The 27,693-nt window shown below is 38.5% G+C and overlaps 1 protein-coding gene across 4 annotated transcripts in view; it reads left to right on the top strand.

Moving 5' to 3' along the window:
- Window positions 1-696: 696 nt before the first annotated feature.
- Window positions 697-27,693, top strand: part of RBM44 (RNA binding motif protein 44) — an 89,227-nt gene continuing 62,230 nt past the window's right edge. For all 4 annotated transcript variants that reach the window (XM_075180351.1, XM_075180350.1, XM_075180347.1 and 1 more), the window contains exons 1-2: window positions 697-748; window positions 21,310-21,583. In XM_075180351.1, the coding sequence (XP_075036452.1) occupies window positions 21,352-21,583 (232 nt within the window). In that variant the 5' untranslated portion in view covers window positions 697-748; window positions 21,310-21,351. The remainder of the gene's footprint in view (window positions 749-21,309; window positions 21,584-27,693) is intronic.

Below are 27,693 nucleotides of genomic sequence, written 5' to 3'. Positions count from 1 at the left end.
AGACTGCCATAGCTTACAGCACAAATGTGCACCATTTTATTAAATAATCGCCGCTATGCTTCATCATCTCAATTAAAATGATATAGGAGCTGACTGGAGTGTAAAAAGTTTGGTGCCTTTAATTCAGATTAGTACCCATGAAGCATGAGGGTTCCTGGGACAGGAACCCTTCTCTTACCTGAATTTACTAGTTGAGGTCGTTTGAAAATAAAATCAATCTGGAGTTCTTCATTAAGTAAAAAAACAAGAAAAATGGTCTAGTACTATTGAACAGATTGATGTTGTTTGCAATACTGGTAAATTGCCCCAATCATGTTTGGGTGAGATAAGAATGTTGTATTAAGTCACGCCCAGGCTAAGCACTGAACTGCTTAGGTATAAAAAAAAGATATTTAAATGGGAATTTTCTGTGTGTTCTTATTCACCCCTATAATGGTTGCACCCCTGAGTATGGTGGCTGAGGGACAGCGTTAGATTTTGTAAGCCGTCTCCAATGCCTACCAGTGGAACTGTACCATGCCAGTGATGGGTTCCCCGGATCATTAGAACGCTCTCCATGCACCAATAGTAGAACTCTCTTTCGTAGTGGGCGTTACTAAGAGGCCGTCTCCAGTGCTGATTGGAGCAGTAGTCCTGCTGTTTCTCGTGGGTGGATAGCTGATTTCCCTTGTGCGTCACCCGCCCTGTGGTGCCGCCATTTCTGCTAGCCACGTAAAGAAGCGCTCACTGTGTCCCTCTGAGCCGACAGGTAATTCATTTGTTTTATAATGATTACGTTTGATAGATGTGGTGTTCATAATCAGTATGCATTGTGTTACTTATTTGCCTCCGGGACCGGTTGAAATGAATATATCTTGTTCAGCGGTTTTCTTTTATATGCACATAGTACTGTTTTTAATATTCCCTTCGATTTTCCCTTTTTTTTTTAACATAAATTCTGGGTAACAGCAAATTTACAGCCTAATAATTAGGAATAAAGGGGGTATGTATTCTGCTGCATACATGCATATGGTTTAAAGGCCATACATTTAAATAGTGAATAATATATATTCTCTAAAAATATTAATAATAGATTTAAATAAATAATGGACGGTTGTTGTTTTTTTTTTTTTCTCACTATCTTCTTTCTATGGCTTACTTCTTGTTTTCTTGTGGTAGGTATGCTGGGTTTCCACCAGCAAGTTTTCCTGAAGTGGACATAGAAGTGCTTGTCTTAAGGCTGCATAACCGCTAGTGTTTGTTTTTTGCTTTATGTTTTCATAAAAGTATAAAAGTCTATGAGATCATGTATGTGCCATATGCGTTTGGTTGGTAACTATATTTCTACCTATGGTTAGAACTTCGCCTACGTTTCCTCAGTGAGTTCATTGACTACACACAAGTAAATGGAGCAGGCAATGTTAGAAAAACTCAACACTCAAACATATTTCCTCTCTTAAAATGTATGTGATGAATTCTTACTGCGCAGCTTTCTATAAATTAAGTTACTATAGCAAGAGGAGGGGATGGAGGAGCAAGAATATTTTTCTGCTCTGTTTTCCAATTGCCCCCACCTGCTCACCGATTAAGGCTGCCACACTTGGTCAGGTGTGCCTGGTCTGCAGAATTGACTGGGATTAATGTGCAATTTGGCCAAATTGGTTTGTGTCTCTAGCTGAGTGGCCCCATTCACTTCGGAATCATTGGGGTCCTTTGCTGTAGAGGGAAGATGACCACAGACTGATAAAGGTTCATCTCCCAATCACAGTTACAAACCTGCACAGTAGCCTTCTTACTGATTGATTGGATTATTATCTGGCATCAGAGTTGTTTTGGGGTACTAAGTGACCAGTATTATTGCTAATGACTTGCAGGAGGGATTAAACTTGGTGTGCAGCAAATTTTACTCCTTTCCACAGTGAGAATACCCTTTCTGCATTTCACACATTTTTTCAAGTTGCAATGACATGGGTTGAATTTAACAATGTTAAAAGCTGCCCAGGTGATTGCAGTTGTAAAACAGCTAATATATTCTCTCACTATGAAAAGGAACTTGGTGTGATATCGGACAACTACAGTTTTTCTGAAGCCCTCTCAAGTGCATTGTGTAGTAAGCAAAGATTACAGTTTGAACATTTAGGGGGGGTAGGGGATTCAATTCCCTGCGTTCAGTGTGCTGTATTTCTTGCGTGGTAGGCTTAGCTCCTGTCAACACTGGTAGATTCCGGTCCAATAGAAGCATACTGTAGTCTAAAAGGTTGTCTTGAAAAGTGAATTGGGTAATCGGATTAGACAGTCCATGGGGTATATTTACTAAACTGCGGGTTTGAAAAAGTGGAGATTCTAACTGTAATTTTGTAGAATGTACTAAATAAATGACAGCTAGAATCTGGTTGTTATAAGCAACATCTCCACTTTTTCAAACCCGCAGTTCAATAAATATACCCCCATGCCTTTCCTGCTGTGTAGTTATAAAGAAGTATGTGCTGGAAAGAGAACAGTACTTTCAGTACTATATTAGTAGAAATACTTTTAATATCTCCTACTTGGGTAGGGCAGGGAAATAAATGCTGTTCACAGCTTTCTATTCTGTGTAAATTCAGCCTGAAAAAAACCTTAATTTTGAGCACTGTCACAATGTAACTGTTCAGAATGCATGGGACCAAAAAGACCTCACGCCAATTAACATCTGACTGCATCTGACCATTTATGTGGTCATCATCCAACGTGCAATATCTCAGGCTTTCCAAAGTTGGACAGTAGAAATTAATCCACATAGGCAGTGAGCCATTAAATAGATAACTGTATGGATGTATTTTTTATTTTTTTTTGGAAAGTAGAGCTATATTTACCCATAAGTTTATGAGCTAAACATTTATACGTGTGTGTTATATTGTTGTGTGATTAGAGAAATACTTATAGTCGCACCCATTGATAAGAGTATTGTGTACCTGAATAGCAATATATTTGCAGACATATAAATATAGTATAATAAATAATGGATTCCGTAAAAATGTGTGTGTGTGAGGGCTAAATGCCAGGATTGATTTTTATTTTACTTGGAATCCTGATTTATTCCGGCCTTTCTGCATACACTACGTGAGCTAAGTGTAATGTGTGCTGCTTATTTTTTTTCCCGGAACCTGTCTTTGTTGCAGCACAAATTAGTGAAAGCACAGACTGCAATAACAAGATTTATGGTTTTTACCTAGTGAAGATCACTGTCATTTATTTTTCTTCTAAAGAGAAAATATTTGTGGAGGTTTATCTTTATCATATGAATTACTTTTTTCCTAAAGTTGCCCCTTACCCCCAACCATTTATCTTATAGCTCCTCTGTTTCTCTCACCGCCCCAGACTAAAACTAAAGATGTTATGACTTGTGCTTTGTCCTCATGCACTTACCCATCATAATTATTTAAGGTTTCTTATCAAAATAAATTTGCCAATTTTGTATTGCAGAGCCTGGGGCTTCCGGTGAGGGACCACCTTAGGAAAATATTTTGGTAATGCAGGTTTAAGCAAATTAAGTTTTATTGTGGCCCCCCCCTTCAAATACAAAGTACTATCTCCCAATGCACCTCCCAGACCAAAAAGAGTTGTGCACCCCTGATCTAGATACATTACTAGAGTATTTTGACAATGTGTTTATTTTTACATTAATAATCCTAGAGGTTAAAAGGCAAAGCCACCGAAAAGTGTACTACTATATAACTAATACAGAATGCTGTTCCTATATTTCCGAGGGGTACCCCAATGCCTGCAACGGTCCAACGATGCAAGTTTGAAGTTCACAGAGGAAGGCATTGACAATACTTCTGTCTGCTTGAAACATGCAGCACTTGCTCCCACACCAGTTCAATAGAATAGTGAAGAATGTGTTGAATTGGAGCAGCAGTGACTTCATTGTCATGGCTGTATGAATCCACAGGTTGTTTAACTCTGCTATAACACAAAGCTTATAATGTTAGCATACAATAATTACAGCTACTGTGTGTTAAATGGGGCATGGTCTCAACTACAAAATGTACTGAGTGCCTCACAGAAGAATAGTATCTACTGTACTTGGTGGGTGTGTTTGTTCTGACCAGAGCCCTTCCATAAGCATTATAGCAGATGGTCTATATACTGACATAAATAGCTCTGTGAAGCAGCCAGATATTGATCTCTGTCATTGGCTTGTTTTCTTTCCTCATTTTTACTATAACCTCAAATGTGTGCTGCTATTTTTAGACTACATTAAGTGGTGGTCCAGTTTTTTCACTGTCATATTTTTAAAATCAAAGTTTAGCAAACTTTACAGATATCAATTAATATTGTACTTTTAAGAACATGAGGTTTAATGTGCAACTTGGTATTCTCTTAAGATTACCATATTTTAAAAATATTGTTTGTAGTTAATTATGCGGGAGCCACTTGCTTATAGTCTTTCCAGGAGGGATTTCTTGAGTACCAAGACAACCTTAAGGTCTAATGAGAAGAGTAACAGACTGATTCCCGGTCCCTATAATCCGCTTTGGGACACTAGTCCTGCTGTAGTGCCTTTACGGAATGTTGGCTCAAAGTGTCTGTGGTAATGGGTTCCTCATCTACCCTTCCATGGACTATTGACTGCAAAAGTATGCCAACTTCCCAATCCAGTAATACATACACAAGGATACTGTTGCTCTTCAATTCCCCATGCAAGTGGTGTCTATATAATTCAAAAATACCTTCATTTTATTTAGTTTGTGATATTTTCACAGATCACTAAATCCCATTTCATTTGTCATTTACTGGATTAAAGAATAGGTTTTTTTTTTTTTTTTTTTTTTTATATATATAATCTGGCTATATTAACTTAATATGCATTTGTATCCACATAATGATATAACAGCTGAAAAAACGAAACAATCGTTATTCATACTTTATGCACTGTTTGTGTTAGGAATTTGAGGTTTTATAAGCATCAATCTCATGTTATTTCTCGTTGTCTGTGACATTTAGAAATTTTCTTAGAAACATTATGAAAAAGGAAGGAATATCTGTTAAGTTTACTTCTGAACCTATGTCTTATTTGCCTGCCTCATTAATTTATGTTATTTAACTTTGATTAAATATTTTGAATTGGAAGTGGAGGGTTTGGCAATCTATTTATTTAACAAATTTGTATTAACCACGTATATACAAACTGGAATATGCAGTATTTTAATAGATGGATATCTAAGCCTTTCTGTAAGTCCTCCTAAGGAAGTCCTGTACTTGAGATATATTTGCATTTGCAGGGTTAATTATTCTATACTACAGAGTCTGGAGTATATTCTTGAAGCATTTTTTCTTTCTTTACTGTAGCAGTACTTCTGCTAATCTTGTCTTCCTTTTTATTGAGTATTAGCCGTTTACTTTCCAGGCCCTCAAGGAAAAAGTTTTTGGGTTTGAAAAACAGATGGGTCCTTGATGTAACAGATCTGGTTGATGAGGCAGAGGCCATGGATGTTTTAGGCAAATTTTCCATACGTGTGTGAATTACTGCCGGTGATACTTCTATGGAACTTTTGCTATCCATTCCATCCCCTCTTTTTCTATCTTCCTCTATTTGTGAGTTATGACAGCTATTGGGTGAAATACATAACTTGGTTTGTAACTCAATGGTCTTGTCAGTACATGTATTCCCTGTGGTTTGGGATCCTTGAAAATTGTTTTGTCATTAGGTCTATTTATGGTACTCCAACCCCAACCCCCCTGCCTTGAACTGAAAAAGTTTGGTATCCAATGGTCTAGAGGGTTTACCTTGGTTTCTCCCTAGAGGTGCACCACTTGGTAAAGTAATCTGAGGTCAGGTTTGCAATCGGATAACATTTGGAAAATCGTGCCTTAGAGCGCTGGAGCACTGTGTCGTCACTGGGCTCCAATTCCAAATTGCTGAAGTACACCCGCTCCAGGTAAGCCCCTTCATTAGGGATGTTTTTGTATAATGCATAGCTTAAAGAGTTAAAAGAACCAAAACTCTAACACCAAAGATGTTTAATCTTGAAAATGTGGAAACATTTGCTGAAATACATATATAAGCCTGTGGGAACGAGTGCAATTTCTTCCACAATTCAGGCCTCTCTTTGAAGAGCAAGTTAAAAATATATACATAAAGTGCTGAGAATTAATTGATAGGTATGGACCCATGTGGAAAGTGTCAGTTTAATTTGAGTAGATCGGATTTATTCATTTGGGGAGCCTAATTCCAAGAGAAGATGCAACTATAGCTAATGTATCTACTAGAACAACCATTTCACTGGAAGAGGATCATTCTTTAAGGAAAAGATTTACGTTTTCATCTGGAACCATATTTAAGTCAGAAGTGTCTGACCTCAGTAGCCAGGGCCTTAGGGCTAAAGGGTGAAAACCTAACTGCAGACAAACAAACAAAAGGAAATAGACAACATTTAGTAAAATGTCTTGAAATAATAGAAAAAGATATGCAATTCCTCTGTGAATCTGTCATCTTTGAATACTATTATTTTTTTCTGAAAGAGCCATGATATTGGCACTAGCAAGGATGGTCCTAGGTTACACTCATTGGCATTGGTCGCCCAGTCAAAAATCAGCCTAGCTAACCTTCCAATTGAAGAGTCCTTCTTTTCAGAGAGAAATTAGATGTACATAACTTATCTGGTGCTTAATCAAATGGAAAATTTCTAGTTTTGCTAACCTGTGGAAATCCATCTTCAGTGTTTTGTCAGCAGTTCAAAGAGGCATTGAGTTATAAGCCACAAATGCAATATTCTAGACTAAATCTCTACTGCAACTAGACATTACTTTCATATATTCAGACTTAAGGAACAGCCCCCAGTAAAATGAAGAGGGGGTAAAATTTTACATTTCCTGTTGGGCCGTCAATATCCGTAAAAACTTATCCAAGGTATTCATTACCTTCGTAACAGAATTTAAATAAAGTTTGAGTCAAGATATGTCCATATCTGGAAGACCTTTCTGAGAGCCCAAAAAGACATCATATGAAACAAGATATAGTCAGAAGAAAGATGTGGCAAAATTCTACATCTGGCAAAGGAAGTAGATTAATTGTTGGACAATGATAAGGAAAGTCCTGTGGCTGTTGGGGGAATGTCTTCCTCAAGCAATAGGGTAGTCCGTGGGTAATTTTGCACATATGTGATCTTCAGATGAAGCTCTTGAAGAAGTGGAATCAAAAAAAGTTCTGATTGGACCAAACCATAAAATTGTCAGAAGCCACCGCAAAACCTCTCAAATGGTGGCAGGGTTGTGCAAACCTGCAGGATGGACTACCTTCCATATCTTATCCAGTCATTATCACCATGTTGTTCTATCATTATCATTGCGAGATTTTCAATTTGGCAGACATGTTCTTCTGCCAGTTGTTATGGATTAAATTTTGGTACAACTATGTAAGGTGGATGAAATATTAATGAATTATATGTGTTCAGATAATATTTCAAGTGTCTGTATTTCTTGTGTTTTGTGTATATGGTTAAATGCAATAGTTATATGGGTGGGTTTTCATGTTTAAAATTTGTCATTCTAATCTGTCGTCAGTCCTTGCTCTGACCAGAGGCAAGACAATGCATTGCATAAAAGGGAAATAAAGGAACTTTGCTTCTTCAACACTTACTGCTTGTGAGTGCTTCTACATTATGGAGGTCAGCACCGAGATGAACTGTAAATAGCGATCAGCCAACACATCCAGAGAGGGAGACAAACTATATATTCAACTGTAGCCACAAAGGTAATATTTTATCTTTTGTTACTATATATACTTCTGTCTCCTAATCTCTGAGTTTGCTGAAAAGTTATTTTATAGTTATCTGTGCAAGTGTGAAATTGCAAATGTATTTTTGAATTGTATGTTTCTATTGTATTATATTTCTAATTCTATGTTTGTATATATGTATAAGTATAGATTTGGTACCAATTAGAATAGCAGTGTATGTAACGTGTGTGTGATAACACCAGGTTTTATCTGAAGAGATAAAGTGGTGTTCCCCTAAATGGTTGAAGCCTATAAAGGGGTTTATACATTTTAATAATGGTTGTAGCCCTATTGCCATTGTGCAGGTACTGAATAAGTCGGACTATAAAAATAATGATTAAGCTGCATCATGGGACAAAATGTAGCCACACATGAGAAGCCTAGATGGTTGGAAATCTGTTGTAGAACTCAGAACGCAGTAATGTTAAAAGCAAAGTTATTTTATTCTTTCGTAATGCAATGCATGAGTCTTAGTTCTAGGGCAGAACAAGTCTGTCTTTACATTCAATGTACACAGATTATATACGTAAAAATGCACTCCTCCTAACAGACGACACTAATCATCACATACTTTGAAATAATACACTACAGTTTGTAAAGAAATCAATTATAAATGCTTTTGACAGACATTTCATCAAACAAAAAACTTATATGCTTAGGTCAAGGGGCATATGTGACATTTACATTCTTAAGGTTTATGCCTACCTAAAACTTCTGGTATCTATTCAAACATCCTGTATACCTTGAGGGCCACCTATTTAAAGAAGCATAGAAAGAGTTTAACCCTTGCACAAAATGCAAGAAATACAGACAGTTATATTCTATCTGAACACACATAATACATTAATAATAGTTCATCCAACTTATATATTTGTACCATAATTTATTCTATTGCATCTCCCCTGAGAGTCCAGCAGCAATTATGTTCCATAAATATGGAAACAAATCTGTTCAATACATGCATAAATGGTTAACAGGGTGTCCTGAATTTACAGCCAAAGAAAATATTGATTTAAATGTTTTAGGGAAAATAGAAAAGGGTGTTTTTAAAAGTAAAGAAGTACAAATCTTACACTTATGGTTAAATGAGGCTACAATCCCACCTCCGTATATTGATCAATATATGGCAGTTAATACTCCTAGTGCACCAGGAGAGCAAGAAGACCCAATATCTGATTTATTACCTATTGTAATGGGGGCACAGAGAAGGTTATATCCGCAGGTGCCTCTCCTAGTGGATCATTAAATAGATATGCCACTGGGAGAGAGAATTGTGGAAGAAACAAAACAGATGATAAAACTCCTGTAAGGTCTGAGTCCCAAATTTCTGATGAGGACAATTAGGGTGTGGTAGCGGTAGGGGGTTCTGTTGCAGAAATGTAAAAACCCCTTATGGTTAAAGATTATGCAAATATATCTGCAAGTAACATTACAAGTGCTCCAAGACGCCATGAAAAATCCCCTGATGTCTACATGTTTAAAGAACTAGAACTACAGCTCAAGGTGCACATTGGGCAACTCATGTCCCATGGACAAGAACCGAATTGAATTTAATTGTTACTGAATGTAAAGATTAAAGAACTAAACCTACAGAGGTAATGATTAAATTGCAAAGATTATACAAAACACACAGACCCACATTTTCAGATATACTGCAGTTGTTTCATGTTCTGTTAACCTCCAGATGAACTTGCTACTTTAAATATTCAGTGTAAGTGGAATGAGGCTAATTTTCAAGCCCCTAAAAAATTATGAAAATGTTGATATTGATAGGGGGAACTTGCAATGGCAAAGTTTAAAGAAATGTTCCCGCTGAGAGTGGACTGGTTCAAAGTTTTTGAGTAAACGGGATGCAACTGAAGGAGTTAGAGAATACAATGCAAGTTTCAGAAGAGAAATTGTAAATAATTCAGGCGTTTCTGATGTTTAAGGGTGATTTTCAAAGTATTCTGACAAGTGCTTTTTTTGAGGGGTTAAGGGAAAATTTGAAGACGAGGATTCAGATACACGACTCCTTGTGGGCTTCAAAAGACATTGATGTGTTGGTCACAGTCTCTGCACATCATGAAGATAATATGGTAATTAAAAAAGCTTGAGCAACAAAATTTATGAATTTGCAAATGGAAGCTGCAAATGCAACCATACAGGGTGTTAGACCCAAAGCTAAGGACTATGTAAATCCTGACCGATCACAAGTGATTTGTTATAACTGCCAGGAGAGGGGGCATTTTGTTAAATATTGCAGGAAACCTAGGAATAAAAAAGGGATAGGGTGAGGCCAGATTAAATAAGAACTTCCCCAGATAATATTGATTGACGTTTTCCAGCAGCTTCTGTGCCTATATGTCCAATATTGAGAACAGATGTAATGGGCCCCACTGTAAAAATGACAATGGTAATACGCATGAATTTTTGATTGATACAGGAGCTACAAGACCAGTATTAAAAAATGAAGTTATATTACCAACTACTAGGAAAATTGTTAATGCAGTGGCAGTAGCTGGACAGAGATTTGTTGTTTAAATTGATGTTCAATATTTTGTACTTTTGATGGAGTGTTTTTAGACATTCCTGAGAAAAATAGACACAAAGTGCAGCTAGCTCTTGACAAGAATGATAGTACACCTTATCATGAGACACAAATAATTCAGCCCCTATGGTGCTTACCAACCAGGGTTAAACAAAATGGTAGATGACATGTTAGAACGTGTACCTAGTGAGTTGTGAACTACAGAAGCAAACAAAACTGGGAAAATGAAAGTTTGCCCAATTTCTGTTAAATTAAAGCTAAATTGAAGACTTTCCTCATTGCCTCAATATCCTTTAAGGCCAGAAGCTAAGCAAGGTATTTTCCCTGTAATGCAATCATTATTACAGCAAGGAGTTTTGATTAAAACCCAGAGTCCATATAACTCGCCCATCTAACCTATAAAGAATAGTGGTCATTTCCTCGTTCTGCCCGGATCGCCGTACTAAAAGCATTAATTAAAGCTTGTCAATTGGCAGAGGGTAAAATAGTAAATATGGGTTTGGTGTCGTTCATGATTATGCCGAAATATGGCGACAAAGAAATTTCTTCACAGCTAATGGTACACCTGTTGCTCATCATGACATTGTAAATGAATTACTGCATGCTATTCAGTTAACATAACAGGTAGCAGTTATTAAATGCCAAGCGCATATGACCGGACATGGGGATGTAACAAAAGGAAGTCATAGAGCTGACTTGGCTGCTAAGAAAGCAGCACAAACGGACATTGCACAGATTGTTGAAAGTACTGCAATACTAAATGTTGTAATCAAACTGAACTGAGATTCAAAAAGGTTGTGCTTTACAAGAAAAGGCCTGATGGGAAATGGCAGGATGCCATATTGATAAAGATGGACTTTGGCGTGGGAAGGGAGGTAAGCCTGTAGCTCCCAAAGCACTCTTGCCAGCATTGGCACAAATGAGTAATGGATTGACCCATGCAGGTAAGACTGCTATGCAGAATATAGTCCAAATGTATTGGTATGCACCTGGATTTTCAGCCGTAGCTGCCAGGTACTGTGCTTCATGTATTATCTGTCTACAGAGTAATCCAAGGAAGGAGTAAAAACAATACCTAATCACCTGCTGCCAACTGACGGCCCATTTCAAATAATTCAAATTGATTTCATCCAACTTCCTAAGTATAGGATGTTAGAATATGTATTAGTGTGCATTGATCAATTTTCTGGTTGGATTGAAGGTCATTCAGTTGCGAGGTCCACTTCTAATGTTACAGCTAAAAAAATTGTACAGGAATTTGTATGGAGATATGGCATACCACAGGTAATTTCTTCTGATCGAGGTCCTCCTTTTACTGCACTTATTTTTAAGCAATTGTGTGAATTGCTAGTTATAAAGCAACAACTTCATACACCTTATCATCCACAGTCTAGTGGGAAAGTTGAAAGATACAATGTAATTATTAAAAAATAAACTGTGTAAAATATTTAAGGAAACAGGAATGTAATGGCCTGATGCATTACCAATAGTTTTACATGCTATCAGATTAACCCCTCGAGGGCCTTAACTTGTCACCATTTGAAGTTCTGTTTGGAAAAATTCCTAATTTGACTCTGAATTGCAATACCAGTCAAAGCCAAGTTAATGATGTGACTGTTAACTACATTCTATCGTTTACTAAACAGTTGAGACAGATTCAAGCTGCTGTGATAGGCACATAACCAATTCCGATTGACTGTCATCTGCATCCTGGAGATTGGGTGATAAGAAGTTTCTTGAGATCTGGTTCGCTGTCTGATCGGTGGAAAGGTCCATACAATGTTAACCGCGATAAAAGTCAAAGAGAAGAGCACTTGGATACATGCTTCCCATTGTAAAAAGGCAACTGATCCTGATCAAGTAAGAAGATAATTATCACCGTTCTTCTACAAGTAAGGGATATTTCTGAGACCATAAAAATGTCTCGGCCCTTGCAAAGGCAAGACACTATATCCTCCTGATGAAATCAGGGGATGGAAGTCTCATGAAGAGGAAAAGAAAAGAGATGGAAAGAAACTGGTATTCAGAGTTAATAGGTCCTCAACCAAATTTGAAATTGTGGTCATTGCTACTTTAACAAAATTGACATTTGCAATTGATCTTTTTCTTTACCTGTATATTTGCAGCCCTGTAAATGGACAACAGAACAATGTTACGGACTTGGAAAAGAGATAAAAGAGAAATTACATCACATGAGCATTATTATTATTACTATTATTATCATTTATTTGTTAGGTGCCACAAGATTTCCGCAGCGCCGTACAAGAAGCAAACAGTAGACTATACAGGGTATAACAGTACAGGACAATAAACAAAAATACCAATGCTTCAGAAACTCCAGTTAGGTTAATGCAGTAGAGGCGGAGTAGAAGAACAGGTGTGGAGACAAGAGGGAAGAAGGCCCTGCTCATTCGAGCTTACATCCTAAGGGTGGGTGAACGAAACACACAATTGGCGGAAGTTGAAGTGTGGGGAGAGGGACCGGGAGGAGAGAGGGTAGAACATTTGGAGGAGATGCGGGTTTAGGTAGAAGGTTGGTAGGCTTTAAGGAACAGGTGAGTTTTGAGTGCTCGTTTGAAGGAGCACAGATTAGGAGAGAGACGGATGGAGCGAGGGAGGTCGTTCCAGTGGAGGGGGGCGGCACGGGAGAAGTCTTGGATTCTGGAGTGGGAATCACATGAGCATTGCAAATATTTACTTCCAATTCAAGTGTATATTGTAAATATTGTGAGCATCATTCAGAGAAACAATGTGTACAATGGTGTTCTGATGATCCTAATTATTTCCATGATCAACATCCTATAGATGTATTTCATCAATTGAGAGGAAAGAAACTTAATACTAGTGAGTGTTGGCTTTGTACTCAAATATCACGTAGACATCATAATGTTGGTCTAATACGGTTTCCCATAAATGAAAGTTACCACATTTTTTCTAACCTAATTTACAAGACTAAGGGAGAGTACAGTACTACCATGCCACCACATATAAAATTGATAAAATATTAGAATGTTATATTTTCATGGATCACAAGTTATAATAAAACTGCTAATGCTACAATTCAGCAGAATGGAGTGAATTATAATGTTCCAAAAATATATTTGTTTGGTTGTACAGTTTAACAACCTAAATTTAATTGAAGAACTCATCAATGTAACACTAAGTGTAACTAGGTGGACAAGACATTCTGTTAATCAGACCACTTGTGAATTGGGCTATAAGACAGCTCATAGTTTAATGTCTGATATACCATATACACATCCTGAGAGTTTGTATTTCATATGTGGAAGGCGGGCATATGAATGGCTACCTCCGAATTCTGAAAGTATGTGTTATATTGGTGAATTAATTCCTAGTACAATTGTAATGAAACATAAGGATCTGATTGACATTATCAATCAGAATATAAAACATAGAATAGGAGATCTATAAAAACCATAGGTGCTAAATATAAACATCTTATTAAAATGGAACACTCAGTTAAAATAAAAGTAGGTTTTGAAAATTATTACACTCATGGACATTGGCTATTTAAACAATATCGAGGCAATTGAACCAATCGTTTGTTGGATAATATTACAGAAATTTATGATCACACTTTCAGGTAGGTTTCCAAAGAGCTTCAAGCTTATAAAACTGAATTGATCCAACTTAGGTTAATATTAGATTATTTAGCCGCACAAAGTAGTGGATATTGTCAAACATTGAAACTGTTTATGGTGTTCACTGCTGTTCTTGCATCATGAACACAACTGACAAATCGGAGGAAGAGATAAATATATGTTAAGTAGCGCACAAATAAAGGATAGGTTTAGAATAAACAATAATGATCAAGATTCTGAAAATGATTACTGGTGGAAAAGTTCCTTGTGGAATCCTACTTGGTTTACAGGTATATTTTCAGGAGTGTCAGGATGGAAATGTTTGTTCTGGACATTAGGAAAATATATATTTTTTTTAATTAATATGTGCATTAATTTATGTACTTTTTAAAATGTGTTCCAAGTATATTAGGAAATTTGTGCAAGGTTGGAACAAAGGCTTTACAGATTAATGTTGTGTCAGAATCGCAAGGAAAAGTATCTACTGCTTTGAAAAATGTCAAGGAAATAAAGATATTTGTACCACAACTTTAATAAAAAAAAAATAAAAAAATATATATATATATAATAGGGACAATTATGTCCTTTTTACTTTGTTTTAGAACGTTTTTTTTCTTATAGTGTTTTTTAGTTAAAGGTTAATGTGTGTGAATTCCATTCACAGAGAGAGGGATGTTATGGATTAAATTTTGGTACAACTATATAAGTTGGATGAAATATTATATGTGTTCAGATAGAATATTTCAAGTGTCTGTATTTCTTGTAATTTGTGTATAGGGTTAAATTCTTTTTTTGTGTCTTTGTCTGAATAGGGGGTCTCATGTTAACAGGATGTTCAAATTGATGCCAGATGTTTTAAGTGGACATAAGCCTTACAAATGTATAGGTCACACATGCCCCTTGACCTAGCATGTAGGTTTTCTTTTTGATGAAATATCTGTGTATTTGATTTCTTGACAGCTGTGGTATATTTCAAAAGATGTGATATGAATAGTGACATTTGTTAGAGGGGTGGGTTTTCATGTTTAAAATGTGTCCTTCTAATCTGTCCTCAGTCCTTGCTCTGACCAGAAGCAAGACTCCATGCATTGCATAAAAGGGAAATAAAGGAACTTTGCTTTTTTAACACTTGCTGCTTCTGAGTGCTTCTACACAGTCACTAAATAAATTCTTTATACAGCTTATATTGGTGAATTTGTTATTTATTAATCCCCCTCCTCCCTATGTATTGCCATAGTAAAGGCTGCCATGGAAGAAAGAGGAGAGGAAAAAAAAAAGGAAAAATTGTAAAAGGAAAGAAAAAAAAAAAGGGGGGGGGGTAGAGTGAGATGTGACTAGATCCAATATAAGAGGAGGGAGAAGCTCTGGAAGAAAAGGAAGTAATAGTACTGATTTATGTGAAGGATGGGCACACCTGAAAGGAGGATAGCCACGGGTCCCAAACCTTGGTGAAAGCTCTCGAAGATTTGCGAATAATACTAGTCATATATTCCATCCTTTGGGCCTACCAGAGTCTCTTGATTATGGACTGCATGGAAGGAGGATTGCAGTAGCCAGTCTGCGGCTATTTGGCAAGTAGCTGCCAAGAGAATGTGCCTAATTAATTTATTCTGATGACGGGATGCCGAGGGAGCTCCCACGGGAAGAAGGAAGAATTTAGGCTCCAGGTGAATGTCTACCTGAAGAATTGAGTTTTATTTCTTTTTTTTCTGCATTTATCCACACCCCTAGGAATTTTAAGTTTTTGCAAGTAAAAACAGCCGGGTGGAGCACCTAGGAAATAGGTCTTGGGGCAAACACTGGCGGATTAGGAGTAAAGTCACTATAAAACTAAAACAATTTGAATGTATAACCCCTCCCCTCCCATTTGGAGCCATCTTCCATTTTAGTTAAAGTGCTTGGGAAGTAGGGCATTGTATTTTAGGCTCCTGTTTATTTTGATACAAATTCTTTCTTCTGTTTTGTGTTTTTTTTTTTTTCAATGCAGTGACCCTTTTCCAAAGAGTGAATAGCCTGGGGGCTTCCTTCACTCTGGGTACCTGCATCGGAGTGTGCAGACTGTCTGCTTCCCTCCCCCTGATGCTGTGGCAGCCGCTGTCCTTTCTACAAGGGAAGACTGTGTCTTAGGGCACTGTCAGCAGTAAGGTATAGATTTTGGAGCTTAATCTTTCAGCCGCTCCTTTCAGACCGCACAGCTTACCGTCCTCCCCCAAGCAGATTGTTTCACTGTGAAATATAATATATATATATAATTTTAATAATAATATAGCTGCTTGGTGAACGTCGCTGGTGCAAATTATGTCACTGTGAAAGGTGAGACCGGAAAGTGGCCATTACTGGGTGGCGGTCCTCTTCCTCAGGGACATTTGGTGGGCTCTCCTTCAAGGAACCAGCCATTTTCCCTGCAGTAGTGGTGTAGTGACATGCAGTCTGCAGCTCTGCCCTAAACTGTGATCTCATTTTTCTGGTACCATCCTCTACAGTAGGCTCTTAATCAGAGTTGTTTTTCTTGTTTTTTGTTTTTCTTTATGTGCCACCTGTTTCTACAGTTGTAGGCATTAGTTTTTGCTTGGGGACCAAATTTACTGTGAATCAGTATAGTGTGTCTCAGTGTATGGCATGCAAGTGTATGTTTTGGATTTAATCCTTTCATTCTGTTTATAGCACACAAAATCTATTTTATCGCTGGACTTATTTAGACATTCTTTGGTGTGTCAATATGTCTGAGAAAGGGACTTTCAAAACTAAAATGTCTGCTGGAATGTCTGTGCTACATTATACCTGTGCCAAATGTAATGTTTGCAACGTGCGAACCGAAGTAGCACTACAAGCTCCAGCATGCTCAGATGGTTCATGCCAGCCCAGGCTTGTTGGGATCCGTAGTTCATAAATGTAAAATAGCGTTTTATTCATATGTTTTGGGGGATGTTTTTTTTGTTTTGTTCTTTTTAACCATTTATTACTCCACACTTACCTCTCCAGGGGTATGGGAAGAGCCTTTATCGGAAACATGACTATCACCGGATTATTGACGTCTCACCTCAGGAACGAGGTTTGGGGTTTTAGTCCGGCCTTTTCCTGGTCCCAAAAGCATACTGCTTGTTTTTTCCAATCTCCAAAACTCTCAACAAGAGTGTTTGAGTACTGTGATTCCGGATGGAGTCATTGTGGTCCATGATTGCGTGCATGGAACACCGAGAAGTCATGACATTGCTAGGCATAAAGAATGCCTACCTCCATGTCTGTGTCCTTCGCTTTGCTGTTTGTGACGCGTATTATCAGTTCAGTACTTTGCCCCTTGGTCTCTTCTGCCCCAAGGATTTTCACCAAAATTAATGGCCGCTATGGCAAGTCCCCTGCGTTCTTAGGGCATCACTATTGTACCCTATTTGGATGACCTGTTAAAGGCACCTTCCGAATCATTCCTACTGCAGCACATTCAGCAGACTATTTAGTTTCTAGAGACTCGTGTCTGTATTTTAAATCTACCCAAGTCTTCCTTGATTCCAGCATTGATGAGGTTCCTGGGCCTCAGCTTTGACACAGTGTGTCAGAAGGTTTACCTCCCGGAAGAAAAGATTCTTTTCTTTCTGCACAAGACCAGGTCCCTTCTGGCAAAACGAGAAGTGTCCCTTGACCGCTGCATAAAACTACAGGGGACCATGGTATCAATGTTCGAAGTTGTGCCATATGCACAGTTTCATATCAGGCAGCTTCAGAGAGAGCTTCTCAGGAAATGTTCCAAAACCATCCTTCATCTGGAAAGGCAGATTATCGTGCTGTCCTCTGCCACGCACCGCTCTCTCACGTGGTGGTTAACGAGAGCAAATCTGGTTAAGGGTCAGTCCTTCCAGTCTGTCTTGGGGTGTGGTCATCTGTCTTCTGTGGTTACAGGGTCTCCAGTATCCCCAGCAGTCCTCATTGGCCGTCAATGTTCCAGAGCTCAGGGAAATGCACAGATAGGGCTGCAGTCAGAAATCGTGGGGCCAGTTCCAATGAAACTGGCAGCCCCCCCCCCCCCCCTTCAACTATTTCACAGGGTGAAAAAAATGCAGATGACCCAGACCAAGGTAGACTACTATGGGACCGGCCTGTGGGAGCCTTTCTAACCAGCCCCTGTGTATTGGGGGTACATTTTTATAGTTCATTGTTCCCAATAATGGTATGGGTGTTAAAAACTGTATATGGTAATTTAACCTTTTACTTTGCTGTTATTGTAAGATTTTTCTAAACCGCTTGATAGGTCTACTTTAATATGCTAAGTAGATATATTGACACTCATAACTATACATCTATGAGACATTATGTCCTTGTCCCCAGGCCACCAACTCGAACAGGCAGATGACTAGACCTACCACCTCAACCTCTGTATATCCAGCAATTCTTAGTTCCCTTTGTATTTTAGTTTTCAATTATTACTTTGTTAACCATGGAAAACGGGTAACGACTCAATTTTCATTTTTAATAATCAGTTTTTAAGTAAGCCAGCCTTATTTTGGAGATACCTGTAGCTTGATGCACCCTTCCAATCATAGTAACAAGTCCCTGGGTTGGTACAGACAGGGTTGGTTACTTTATTAGAGGCCAAAATATGGAGAGGCTGATCCCGGTGCTGGCATATGAAAATGATAAAAAGTACTTGATATTGGGCAACCAAATAAAATTCCTTACTAGATGGTTGCTGCAGCCTCTCTGCTCCTTCTTCCGGCGGCGGGAACATTAGTGTGAAGTCCATCACCTGACAGGGAGAGGGGGCTGATTTCATGATCGCAGGGGCGGAGCGATCATTTCCCTGCGATCACATTTAACTGCCTGGCTGTCACAGTAACAGCCAGGCTGAGAGCAGCAACTAGGACACCGGTGGGGGGAAGGTCATTGGTGGGCTCCCTGGTGAGCTCGGGCCCTATATGCTGGTACCGCCCATACCCCGTGAGGACGGCCCTGGACGGCCCTGTACAGGGCACTCTTTCAAGGTCGGGGTTCTGTTCAGAGAGGTCCAATCTTACAATGCTATAGTGGTAGCTTACCTGAACCATCAGGGGGGAACATGCAGAATGTAATGTTCTTGTGATATCGCTCATCTTCATACTGGGGGTGGAGAACTGGGAGGCCAGGGGGATGGTCCCTTCATGCAGAAGTCTTTGCTTTCCTGATTCAACATTGGGGTCAACCAGAGATCGAGCTCATGGCGTCCCAACTGCATTTCATGGTCCCTCTCTTCTGCACGAAGTCCAGGGATCCGATGTGGGGTACACGGATACCAGACCCAAAAATGTCACTGGATACCGGTTTCTTCAGTTTTGAATGCTCCTGCAGGTGCTCCGAAGTGAACGAGAGAGGCTACATGCCATTCTGGAGACTCTAGATTGGCAGCGAAAGATGTTGTACTCCAATGTCCTATGGATGACTGTAGGTCCACCTTTCTGATTTCCTCTTTATCCAGATATTCTGGTAAAAGGCCTTTTCGCTGCCATTCCTGTGATTGTCTGGCTTTGATATGGTTACTGAAACCCTGATTGTTTGGTCCTGAGATATCTCGCAACAGGTCGTGGGACTATGATTACGGCGCAGAAACATTCTTCCTCTACAAATTATCGGGTGTGGGAAAACCTACATTCAGTGGTAAAAAAAGGTCATTGTTTTCACTCTTTTATGTCTTTCCTGTTTGCTGTCTTTTCCACAGGGCTGTTTTGATAAATGTCTCTGTCTCTTCTGAAACTGCAAGTTTTGTGGGCTTAGTTTTCTTTCAGCGCAAGTTGGAAGTCATGAAGGATGTGCAGACTTTTCTACAAAGGGTTCTACATGCTCAGCCCCCTTTGTACATGAACAATAGTTGTAAATGCAAACAGATTATTTTTATTTGGAACACCGGTCACACAGGTTATAACCAAATGCAATTAATGGTAATACAGCTATCAGAAGTCCATAAGTACAAGGCGTAATGCTGGTAAGATAATTGCAGACCGGACAAAAATACTTGATAATGCTGGTTACCAGGATAAGCAGATGAGCTGGAAACCAGGCACAATAGGTGAAGTGCAGGCACCAGGAGACTGGATTACCAGTTTAGCCCGAATATACCAGGAAGTAAGTAGGGGCAGAGTGAAACAAAGCTAGGGTCTGGATTATAAGAGGAGGCGCAAAACGTAGGAACAAAGCAGGAGTCAAATGCCTGGGAGAAAGTCGGGATCCAAACAGGAGTACAACAGAAACCAGCAGCCAAGTCAAACGAACTGGCACTGGCCTGTTGGAAAAGGCAGTCTTTAAAAGGTCAGTCACAAGTGATCACAATCCTGATCAGATGATGAGGGCATAACACCTTGCAGGCATGGAGGAACTGGCCTAGTAGGACAGCAGCAGCTCTGGTAGCACAGAGGTACTGCAGGCCTAATTCAAAATAAAGACAGGTGCCTAAAATCCCCCACTTCTAGATTTCATTCCGACAGGGCGGTGCCGAAGGTTATCTCCAATTTCACTTGAACCAGGAGGTTGTTGCTTTGGCATTCTCCCCTGTGTCTCAGGTAAAACGAATGACCTTTTCATTCTGTATGATGGTTGGCTGGCATCTAAGCAATCCATTGCTCACTTGCTTGCATCAATCATTCGTTTGGTTTACGTTCAGGCAGCTAAACCTGTGTTAGTGGGCTTGATGGCTCATTCGATCAGGGTTGCTAGTGCTTCACGGGCGGCGCATCACTATGTTTCGGCCAACCAATTGTGCTGGGCTGCTATGTGGTTGTGTGTCCACACCTTTTCTAAATTCTATAGATTGCAGAGCTTTGCATTTCTGGATGGTAGCTTAAGCGCAAGCTGTTTCAAGATGTTTTGGGGTGCAGCACAGAGAAATCCCTCCATTAGGGACAGCTTTGGTAGGTCTTCATTGTCTCTGTCACCCCCAATGGCAGGATAGAGAAAAGATGTTTTTTTTTACGCACTGTAAAATCCATTTCTGACTGCATTGGGGGACTCTGCGCTCCCTCTCCTTGCTTTGGATGTTTGGTTGTTGTTCACCTTTTACATTGTTTCTTGTTACTCCTCATTAGGCCCTCTCTTCTGGGCTTTTAGTAGGTGAGGAGTATACACTCATAGTTTGTGTTTTAAAGTGCCTTTTTGTCCTCATCCGCTTGCTATACCCCATATTCGCCATGTTTCGCAATGGAGAAATGGATTTTACGGTGAGTAAATAATCCTTTTTTTTTTTTTTTTTTTTTTTCTTTTCTTTATAATAATATTACTTTGTATAATGTCATTTGCATCTGTATGGTTTATTACTACAACCTTTGTTTGCCATGCAAAAAAATGTTAAGTATATTTTGGTGGTTTTTTTTTTTCTCTGTTTTACCATGCTGTCATGTAACAACCTGCTTGCATTATTTTACTGTATTAAATGGATGTGTTTGATCACTTTGTATAACTTACTTTATTTGTTTGATTTACAGGAACCTGTGTGTGTGTTTAATATTTCACTCACACTTATTGTAATGGCTTATACTGATTTCTATAATGGATTTTACAAATCTTGTCCAGTCACCCCACAGAGTACTACTTTTCAGTATAACGCAGGAGATATGCTACCTTTTTGCCAGAATAATATGTCTGTACCTTTTGGTCATACTACAGTTGGGTATTCTGTGACATTCCCTGCCTGCCCATACCAGAATGCAGCCATAACGGAGTTCCCTCAACAACAAAATTTCTTGCACACATCTGCAGGTGAGTGCATCATAAGCCTGCCAATGTCTAGAACAAAACAATGCAGATGATGAACTCTGTAAAGTAGCCCGCTATTTTGCAGAATCAAGTTGAATGCACTTTGAAGGGAATTTCTAATTTTCAATTCAAAACATTTCTGACTTATTTTTGTCTGTTCAAACCCCTCCCTTTCTGGGGCTTTCTACAAGTGAAAAGGGAGAATGGAAAGAGAAGGAAAATGGAGTGGTTGCATGGAACTCTGCTATAGATGTGAGATAAAAATGGAGGTTTGTTAATGCTGTAATGAGGGAAAGTAGTAATGGGTATAGAATAGGGGTACGTAAGGCAAATCCATTTGCAGTGTGCATGACTGTGGATACACTGGATGTTATATAATAAAGAAAGATTGGTTGACTCTGGCTAAATAAAAATCCATGGGGTCCAAGCCTGCCCAAACAAATGTCACCGGTTAATATGTAGACTGTATTATGTTTTTGTTCTTTTCTTTTTTTCTTTTTTTCACAGCACCAATGTGCCATATATAATTTTTAAGCTTAAGTGTAATAAGGGGAAGAGTTTTTTTTCAACTCTTGGCTACTTTTGCTGCTGTCAGTATTTTTTGAGAGATTGCCGAGAGAGGTGGGTAAAGTCCTTTGAGTTTGGGGTTTCCTGCATGGTTTTATGGTGATTGCATATTATGTCCTAATATGGAACATTCACCAGATAGGACCACCAGATATAAATTAGAGTACTCCTGTGTAAGTGGTTTCTTCAGCATTTGGGATCGGCAAAGGCAAACCACTTACTCTGCCTATCTTTGATATAATGCCACCTATAGTACATCTTATAGAATGTTTCCTTTATCCGCATCTGGTTTAAGGTCCTAGGTCTCTCGCAAAGATTTTTTTTATGACTTTTCTTCATGGGAAGAGAGGAGTCAAACAAGAGGGGGTGGTGGGTTTTACAGTGAAGGGAGTAAGAGCCCAAGTTGCGGGGAGAGAGTTAACCAGAAGTGTTATTTGAGTTTATCCAAATGTTAGCAATTCATTTTTTGGGTGAAGATCTAGGAGAGCGCCATTGGCTTCTCTCTAAACCATACTAAAGTCTATGAATTGCTTGGATCCACTTGGTGAATCTGTTAGTGGACAGGGACTTTGTTGTTCCAGAGTGGACTCTTAGGAGGTTTAGTGGTAGAGCAGTTGCATTTAAATGTATACAGACTCCAGAGTTTTATGGAGAAGTTCACTGTTTGAGTCATATTAGATGGTGAGGCATATTGAATGTGGAGAAGGGAAAATAATGGTCTACTGCTGTTTTTCATGGTTTGGCTTGGGACCCTTAATTCCAGTGAAAGGAAATGTTAGAGCTACAGCTTACAATAACATTCTAGAGAATTGTGAGCTACCAACTTTGTGGCAACAGTTTAGGGACGGCCTATTCCTGTTTCAGCATAACATAACATTGTCTCCGTGCGTGAAGCAAGATCCATCAATAAATGGTTTCCTAGGTTTGGTGTGGCCTGCACAGATCCCTGACCTCAACACCATTAAACATCTTTGGGATGAACTGGAACACCGATTGCGGGCCAGAGCTTATCGCCCAGTATCTATGCCTGATGATGCTCTTGTGGCTGAATGGATGTGAATCCCTGCAGCCATGTTTTTTCAAATGTAGTGTAAAGCCATCCTAGAAGATTGGAGGCTGTTGTAGCAGCACAGGGGGGGACCAACTCCATATTAATGCCCTTGGTTTTGGAATGAAATGTTCAAGCACATACAGTATGTGCGATGTTCGGGTGTCCACATAATTTTGGCTATGTCCTGTAATTCAGTTTTGTAAATGATAGACCTTCCTTAACTATTTTAATTGGTTAATTACAAATTGTGAGTAATTATACTGAACTGGCAGGAAGGTGTTGCATGTAGTCTGCTGCTTATCAACACTCCATCATATGATCAGCAACGACCGTTTTAATTCTTCTGTGCGAAAACTTTGTGACACTGATTTTCAAAACTTACTTGGGTTTTAAATATTTTGACAGTGAAATATAGAGTTAAAAGAAAAGGCTGGCCCATAAAACTATTGGTGTATTCAATTTTGAGGTCCTGCCACTGGACAACTTTTTTTTTTTTTTTTTCATTTTGTATATTAGTGATGGTTTTGTATTTGAAGATCGCTATTTACTGAGTCCTGCCAACATGTATTTCACTGATGTCACTGGTTTCTAGTAAATTGATAGGCTGCATCCTCATGAATAGTGTATCAACTTACAATATGGCTGCCACAGCACAGCTTTTAATCATCAATATATTTATGTAAAAGCTCACCAAACAGCGGAGAAGCTAATGACCTAGCCTGTTTAATATGGAAAGGTGAAATTAGGTACCTAGAGCCGATGAAACAAATTACTTTTAGTAGCTTAAAAGATGGCTAAACTCTTAAGTTTACACTTCCCGTGTTACAACGTTCAAAGAGATGGAATAATTCATGGATGAGAAGTACATATGATATCCCTGTCTATGTCCATACACATATAAATACAACAGGAAAGCGCTCTATCCAGGGTGCAGCACCTCATACTGGGTTAAGAATGTTGTTGGAAAAAGAGGACGCAATGAATACCATGAGATGAATGTAAACAACAACATAAGGACACGGAAAAGAGTGCATTGATGTTTATAGCTCTCATATGATTGCGTGATATCTTCTGAAATGAACAAGCAAATCTGAGGTTACAGCCAACGGGTGATAAAAGGATTATCTTACCCTAGAAATCGCTATCGAGTAAGTCCTGGTGTTCAGAAGTCCTCATGCAAACAATTCTCAGTGAAGTCTCGTGTACTAAGAGATAGGGTGTTGCCGCATCTGGAACGCAGAAATGTGGCAATGGACCGCAAAAGTATGGTGGCTAGTTGTAATCAAAATAGTGCCAAAAATCACTATTTTATCCATATGGTATGAGAGTTCATCATATAGATCCATTTGGCCTCCAGATGTGAGAGATTTTACAGTTACCACCTCCAAAATTTCTTTACATGTATGCCTGTAGATTTCAGTTCTTTTGGATTGCAATGCGGGCTATTAATAAAGTTATTTGGGACACTGAGTCTTGAGTCCTTTTTTGATATTATAAATATGTTTCGCAATCCTTATCTTCAAGGCACGCTTCGTCCTATCTATAAATTGGAGGACACAAGGACATTCCAGCATATAGAATGACCCCTTATGTGTTGCAACTAATTGCTTGTTTGATGTTAAACGATCTTCCATTGGAGGTAGAGTGAATATTGGTAATAGCGATCGTATGGGTCAAATTAAAATCTCTGCATACCTTGCAGTTCAAACAGTAATGAAACCCATGTGACATATTTGTGTTTGGATCTGTCATGGAAAGTGGGATATAACTATATTTCGTAGATTCCTAGCTTTTTTTATAGATAATTTTAGATATTTTTTTCTTAGGCAAAAATTTCTTGACATCCTTATCCAACTCTAAGATGTGCCAGTGTTGGATAATATCTTCAACAGCTTTAGTATTGCTGTTGAATTGAGTTATGAATGAGACCCTCAGTACAGTTTTGTACATTCTTCTTTTTATTGGATGTTAAGATGGTTGTGCTCTCCAATTCTCACATTCTCCAATGCTAAATCAACTGTCTTCATGTCATATTTCATTTCTAGTAACTTGAGTCTCAATTCATAACTTTGTCTCAAACATTTCTTTGTTTGTACAGTTCCTTCTTAACCTTCTAAATTGTTCTGATGGTATGTTGCGAATCCAACTTCTATGGTGGTTACTAGAAGTTAGCAGAAAATTGTTGGTATCTACCTCTTTGGTATAGTTCTTATTTTTAATACTATTCTCTTCGATATAGATGGTGAGATCCAGGAAATTGATCTGATGAGTACTAACTTCAGCTACAAATTCCATATTCAATGTGTTACTATTGATATCGTCAAGGAACTGGTTGGGTCCATCACTATTTCCATCCCAAACAAAAAATATACACAGCTCCTGGTATAATTTTGATGAAACGGGAGGACTCCTTGAGCGGCAAAATTACAGTGGATTTATAGTGAATGTATAGAGCAATCAGATTTGAAATAATGTTAAAGAAAAAGGGAAGAGACATTATTAAGTTTGGTCCATGGATACCAGGTTTTAAGGAAGGAGGCAGATGAATTCCTTAGAATGCTTGTCATGTTTTCCATTTCGTAAATGGGCTATATTCTTTTCTTAAGGGTGTTGCGGTCGGGGGATTTTGCTTCTTCCAAGAGCTGGTGATCAGACTGCTAGCCACACTGAAAATGTGGCAAGCTTATTAAGGAGTTTTGTTTTGGGAGGTCTGGGAAAGGAAGGCGCCTTGTTTTTGAAGCCAAACCAAGAGAAGGATATGGTTTGGGATTGGCTGAGCATTTATACATTTGGCATCTTTTGCAAATTTTTGGATTGTTTTAGGAGAGTAAAGATAGGGATTTGGAATGTAGCTTATTCAAGAATGTCTTTCCCTTGTGCAAGTCATTATTGCGTTGCAAAGAAAATGTTCTATTTAAATAAATATAATGTAGCTTTTTGTTGAGGATGGCCAAGGGTAGCCTACATATAGGTTGCAAAGGATATGTGAGAGTGAGTAATTGGATAGTGTTTAGAAAGTACAAGACAAAATGAGTGAACCCACTGTTAAGATTATTCTACAGTTAATATAAAAAAATGACAATCCAGGAATTTGTCAATTTGTGGTTCAAGATTCTAAATGATACAATTTTACTTAAGTGCCATCTGTAAAGCTATAATGGGAACCTGGATTTGATATCTAGGCAGAGGATTTTTTTATTGCTCCCCCCCCCCTGCCCTATATGCAGCAAATGCTTGTGTGTATGTATCCTGGTTATGCTCTTGTATCTTCCACCCCTGCTCACTAAATATTTGTTTTTATCTCGAATGTTGTATTTGGTTCACCCTGAATGCTCTGCAGTAGCTAACAACAGTTTATACAGTCACTTCCTACCCTCTAGTCCCTTCTTTTCAGTCTTGCTTCAAAATCTTTCAAAAAGTACAGGCAGTTAAGCATTAAGAAATGTTACATTTTCTGTGGTATTCATTGTGCATTGGCATTAATTTGTACTCTTCCAGCTTTATCATAAACAAAACCATAGACTTTATGGTAGAAAACAAAGAGAAAGATCTTTTCTCAATTTTAAGAACTTTGTATGTAATGCTGTTCATTTTTTAAGACCGACTTCAGTATAATGGTTGAATCTGTGCATAAATCTCTAACACATTATATTCTCATAATATATATTTGTCTGTATTGCTCTGCACAGAGCATTAAATTCAACATGTGCCAAATAAAATATTTTCCAACAATCCCCCAAATGAAATGAGCATCCCAGCGTTTTTCTTGGCACCCTTACACCTTTTTTCAAATAACTCCCAATTTCCTCTAAACATAAAGTCAAATTAACAAGATGTGGTGTCCACAATTATTTCTGTTAATATACAGAACCTTTATTTTTTATTATTCTGAATGTAATGTGGTATCATTTTAAAAAGGAAAAAAATGGTATTGACTACATTACTGACACCCTAGATTTAATATTTGGTAGCACGGCCTTTTGTAAAAAAAAACTGCAACCAACCGCTTCCTATAGCTATGGATGAGCTTCCTGCACCATTCTACTGACCGTTTGTTTTTGTGCAAACTGCTCCAGTTCTCCCACATTTGAAAGGTGTCTTCCAACTGCTGTCTTCAGATCTCTCCATGGGTGTTCTATGGAATTTAGATCTGGACACATTGCTGGCTATTTCAGAACAGTCCAGCATCTTGTCTATAAACCATTCCTGGTTTCTTTTTATGTGTTTTTGGGTTTATTGGCCTGCTGATGGACACCAACATTGCACTCCAAAAAGACCCATGGCCAGATGCAGCACAGCAACCCCAAAACATCACTGAACCTTCATGTTTGACAGTTGAGAAGGTGTTCTTTTAATTTTGTAAACAAAGGGATATTTTAACAAAAAGCTGTAATGTGGTCTCATCTGTCCACAGAACCCTCCCCCAAAATTAGTCTGCCAAAATATAGCTCAACAAGTTAATCTCCAGTCTTTCTCTCAGCACTGGGGCCATCTT

This window comes from Mixophyes fleayi, chromosome 7 (genome assembly GCF_038048845.1).
Source record: "Mixophyes fleayi isolate aMixFle1 chromosome 7, aMixFle1.hap1, whole genome shotgun sequence".
Taxonomy (NCBI): Eukaryota; Metazoa; Chordata; class Amphibia; order Anura; family Limnodynastidae; genus Mixophyes; species Mixophyes fleayi.
The sequence above is the reverse complement of the archived record's forward strand: the minus strand, read 5'-3'. Positions and strand labels throughout refer to the sequence as shown.